This window comes from Tupaia chinensis, unplaced genomic scaffold (genome assembly GCF_000334495.1).
Source record: "Tupaia chinensis unplaced genomic scaffold, TupChi_1.0 Scaffold000394_1, whole genome shotgun sequence".
Classification (NCBI taxonomy): domain Eukaryota; kingdom Metazoa; phylum Chordata; class Mammalia; order Scandentia; family Tupaiidae; genus Tupaia; species Tupaia belangeri.
The window spans coordinates 91,664-96,378 of NW_006159896.1; the positions used below are offsets into that span (position 1 = coordinate 91,664).

A 4,715-nucleotide genomic window follows, 5' to 3' on the forward strand; every position below is an offset into this window, starting at 1 on the left:
GAGTCCCTGGACAGGTAACTGCTTCCCACTTCCATCGTCGCTCCAAGCCTGGGTGGCGGCGGCTGTGTCCCCCTTCTTGAAAGAGACCGAGGTGGAAGCCGGAATTGCGTGGCTTCCAGCGCGAACCCCTCCGCGCCCACTCCTGTCCTGCCCCTGGCAAGATCGAGGGTGCCCCAGCCAGCGCTGGCGGAGGCAGGGAGGGGCCGAGGGTGCGGTGTCGGCTGGGCTGGCGCCTCAGGGAACCGCCCTGAGCCCTGCCCGCCCGGTGCCCGCCTGGTGCCCGCCCCGGGGTTGCAAGGGAGCTGGGTGGAATTTGTGAGGGCCCCAAGTGTCGCTCCAAAGCAGGGTGGAATTGAGCGCTTAGAGGCCGAGTTTGCATGTTGTAGAGACGAGCAGGTCTCAATGTGATCGTGGTGGGGAAGCTTGGAAAGCCAGTCAGTAGTCACTGCTGGTTGTCCCAGGCACTTGGGGTACAGCAGTGAACTGACTTCTCAGTGCAGTGACTGCAAAAAGTTCTCAGAAAAATGGAATTCAAGTTCATGTTTATTTTGGTGCAAAAGAAATCCATGTTTTTTCATAGCATTTTCCTTTATGAGTAACTGTGTCAAGAACAGTTACAATGTGGCTTTTCAGTACAGGAATACAATGTGTGATGACTGAACCAGGGTAATTTGTACCCCGGGTCTCAGCCCTTTGTAACATTGTATACTGGGAGCTTTCTCTCCCGTGCCAGAGCTCAGGGAAAAGCAGTCTGCTACTCACTGGCGCCATCCTGCGGTTTTGCTCATGCCACAGAGACGGCACGCACATCAGCTGCACTGGGCATAAGTCACAGTGGGACGGCATTTCATAAAACTAGACATTGCCCCTTTTACCTGTCTGCAGTTAGTAACACATGTCATCCACGAACCTGTGGAAGACCCTGCGTCTTAGGTTGGTGTGTCAAACACGTGGTCACGGCGAGGCCCCCGGGGGTTGGTGTTAGTGTCAGCGCAGCTCACCTTGAGACCTGCTCTGGAAATACAGTGCGAAGCGTTGCCTTTGCTCTGAGGCTGTGCAGGGGTGAGGGTCGGGCAGCACGGACAGGTTGCGTGGCCTTTCTGCTGGCCCCAGGCAGGAGCTCTGTCCCAGACGTCTGCTTTGCATCCTTGGTGCTCTGGGCAGCCTGGGTCAGTGCAGGGAGACAAGGTGGAGTCCTGCCCAGGCAGTAAGGGGCGAGCCTTAGGAGACTGAGAGAGGGGAAGCCTCCCTAGGAGATGACAGCGGGGCAGCTGTCTGGGATGTGGTCAGAGGCGCGTGCCATTGAGGAAGCAGTCCCTGGGCCTGAGCAGGGCCCTGGGACAGTTGGTGGTTAGTGCTGGCCAGGGAGTGGCGAGGCTGGGGTGAGGCTGGGGGTAGGCGGGATGGGATGGAACTGGATGTGAAGGGCCTGGTGTAGACCCACCCTGAAGACAGGGAGGAGGCCAAGCCTCTCGGTGGGAGAGGGGAGGGAAGCTCTGTGGGTTGCCCTGCTGGCATGGCACAGCACTCTGAGGAAGGGGCACCAGTCTGGCTCTGGCTCCTGGCCGGAATGGTTCCACTGCAACAGCCCAGGGTGTGAGCACCAGGTCAGGGACAGCACAGCCCCAGTCCTGCAGGGGTCTGCTCCAGTTTAAAAGGCCCACCAGGCCTCCTCCACTTCACCCCTTCAGGCCCTGTCTGTACAGTGGCAGCAGAACACTAAAGGCCGGCCACCCACACGAGTCAGCCATCCCATGGCTCTTCCTGCCCTCAGCTGGCCCGCCTCTCTCCTGCCCCAGGTCCAGCTATGTTGCCAGCGAGGAGAGCCGGATCCTCGTTCTCACCGAGCTGCTGGAGAGGAAGGCCCACTCTCCATTCTACCAGGAGGGCGTGAGCAACGCCCTGCTGAAGATGGCGGAGCTGGGGCTGACACGGGCAGCCGATGTCCTCCTGCGGAACGGGGCCGACCTCAACGCTGAAGGTCAGGAGTCCTGGGTGGGTGGGCTGGCGGCCGCAGCGTGGCCCTGCTCTGGGTGGATGCCTGCGCCTGTTTATACCGGTCTTTCAGAATTGACCTCCCTCGTTTCTTTCCTGGGCGACAGCGACCAAGGAAGCCCCCATTGGGTGGCCTCCCACCCCCCTGCGGGCTTAAATGGCTCGCAGCGCCTCTGTTCCAGGAGAGCATCGCTCCTCTGCCAGTGACCGCTTAGCCTCTTCTCCGGCTCCGAGTCATCCCCACCGCCACTGCCGTGGATACACAGTTGTGGGCCCTGCGCCCAGAGTCAGAAGGCAGCGTGCTGCTCAGGCCAGCCATCCGCGGTTCTGCTCCCACCACAGGGCAGGGATTCACGCAGGCCACACCACATGTGTAGATCACAGCAGGGTGGCGCTGGCTGCTGCTTGTCAGTGCCGGGATGGGGACAGAGCCATTCTCTGCCTCTGGCCCACACCCAGGAAGGCAGGGTTAGTCTGGAGACGGGCAGGGCTACCCAGCGACAACACTGGGAGTCTGTGCTGACACCAGCCACAGCAGGCAGGTCTCCCTGCTCTGGCCGACGACAGGCCCAGAGCCGCTGAGCCCCCAAAAGGTTGAGGGGCTGAGGAAGGCGGTGGGTCTGCCGTTAGTGCCAGGCTGAAGGAGCCGGCAGCCAGCAGCTGCCTCTCTGCTGCCCTTCCCCAGTCCCCCAGGGCACACTGGCATCTGGTGGGGACAGAGCCACTAGAACACCAGGGTCCACTGGCATCTGGTGGGATAGCTCTGTCCTGAGGGAACTGGGCCCTGGGACTCGTGAGGCATGGGGACAGACAGGACTGACACGGCGGTGGCTATCCCTCAGACCCAGTCACCTACTACACGGCCCTGCACATCGCTGTCCTGCGGAACCAGCCTGACATGGTGGAGCTGCTGGTGCGCCATGGGGCCGACGTGAATCGGAGGGACCGGGTGAGCCAGGGGCTCTGTGGCCGGGGATGTGGCGGGCCCAGGCTAGCCCCTGGCCCCAGGCTCACCTGACTGCTCTCTGCTCAGATCCATGAGAGCAGCCCCCTGGACCTGGCCAGTGAGGAGCCCGAGCGCCTGCCCTGCCTGCAGCGCCTCCTGGAGCTTGGGGCTGATGTCAACGCAGCCGACAAGCATGGTGGGTGCCTCATGGGAGGGCTGGAGGCCTGGGCACCTCCTGAGGGAAGCACAGGGCAGCCGGTGCTTGTAGGCGGGCAGGCGGGCCCCGGGGCATGGCTGAGGCGCTGCATGGCATGGTGCACTGGTGGACTTCGCGGATTTGCCCGGGCTGAGCTCAGGGTCTTTAAGAGGCCGGAAGTCCCTGGTCTTGCCTGTGGGAGGGAATGGGGTGTGCATGCAGTTTCCAGAGGGATGGTGGCTTCCTGCCAAGAGACCGCCCCATCTAGAGCAGTCCTCCCCCTCAGCCCTGCTCCCAGTTTCGTGTGGGTGGCAGTGAGCAGCCAGGCCTGTGGTCCTCAGCCCCTGCTGTCCCTCCTCCCCTCTAGGAAAGACGGCCCTGCTCCATGCCCTGGCCAGCAGTGACGGGGTGCAGATCCACAACACTGAGAACATCCGGCTCCTGCTGGAAGGAGGTGAGCCCGCCCTTCCAGGCCGTGCCGCAGGGCAGCAGAGGCTGCTTTGCGAGGGTGGAGGCCCCTCACACACCTCCGGTTCTGTGCGTTTTCTAGGTGCAGATGTCAAGGCCACCACCAAGGACGGGGACACGGTGTTCACCTGCATCATCTTCCTTCTTGGGGAGACGGTGGGAGGCGACCCAGAGGAGGCCCAGATGATCAACCGCTTCTGCTTCCAAGTGACACAGCTGCTGTTGGCGCACGGGGCCGACCCCAGCGAGTGCCCGGCCCACGAGTCCCTCACCCACATCTGCCTCAAGAGCTTTAAACTGCACTTCCCGCTCCTGCGCTTCCTGCTGGAGTCCGGCGCAGCCTACAACTGCTCCCTGCATGGGGCGTCCTGCTGGTCCGGCTTTCACGTTGTCTTCGAGAGGCTGTGTTCTCACCCGGGCTGTGCCGAGGACGACAGCCACGTGGACCTGCTGCGCAAAGCCGAGACCGTCCTGGACCTCATGGTGACCAACTCCCAGAAGCTGCAGCTGCCTGAAAACTTTGACATCCACCCAGTGGGCAGCCTGGCAGACAAGATCCAGGCCCTCCACTTCTCGCTGAGGCAGCTGGAGAGCTACCCCCCCACCCTCAAACACCTGTGCCGGGTGTGCATCCGCCTTTACCTGCAGCCGTGGCCGGTGGACGTGAAGGTCAGAGCCCTGCCGCTGCCCGACAGGCTGAAGTGGTACCTCCTCAGTGAGCACAGTGGCGCCGTGGAGGAGGCCGTCTGACCGTGCCTGGACCCAGGGAGCAGGTCTGGACAGCTTAAGCCAGCCCGCTGGAGGGTCTAAGGACCTGTGACAGCCTTAGGGACGAGGGGCCCTGTGGACTGGGGGAGGAAACTTGATCCTCAGTGAGTAGAGCAGAGCCCCCACATTGGGACTTTGGACTCCTGAATTTGAGGGGCGGGCCAGGGCATTAGCAGAAACAGAAAGGCAAAGGTGTCCCCGAGACCCACAGAAACCCGCTTTTGGGAACCAGCAGTTAGTGTAATGGCTATGTTGCTGGACTCCCACGTAGTCGACCGTGGTTTGCGTCCGGGACCCAGTGGCTTAAAACTCACGCCGGGCGCATGTCGGGGCATGCCCAAG

General features: G+C 62.2%; 1 protein-coding gene across 1 annotated transcript in view; it reads left to right on the plus strand.

Annotated features, from left to right (window-relative positions):
* ASB6 (ankyrin repeat and SOCS box containing 6) overlaps nucleotides 1–4,694 on the plus strand; it is a 33,081-nt gene extending 28,387 nt beyond the window's left edge. The window contains exons 7-12 of the mRNA XM_006154114.3: nucleotides 4–14; nucleotides 1,800–1,981; nucleotides 2,838–2,944; nucleotides 3,029–3,137; nucleotides 3,505–3,591; nucleotides 3,688–4,694. Of these exons, the coding sequence (XP_006154176.1) occupies nucleotides 4–14; nucleotides 1,800–1,981; nucleotides 2,838–2,944; nucleotides 3,029–3,137; nucleotides 3,505–3,591; nucleotides 3,688–4,355 (1,164 nt within the window). The 3' untranslated portion in view covers nucleotides 4,356–4,694. The remainder of the gene's footprint in view (nucleotides 1–3; nucleotides 15–1,799; nucleotides 1,982–2,837; nucleotides 2,945–3,028; nucleotides 3,138–3,504; nucleotides 3,592–3,687) is intronic.
* Nucleotides 4,695–4,715: the final 21 nt, after the last annotated feature.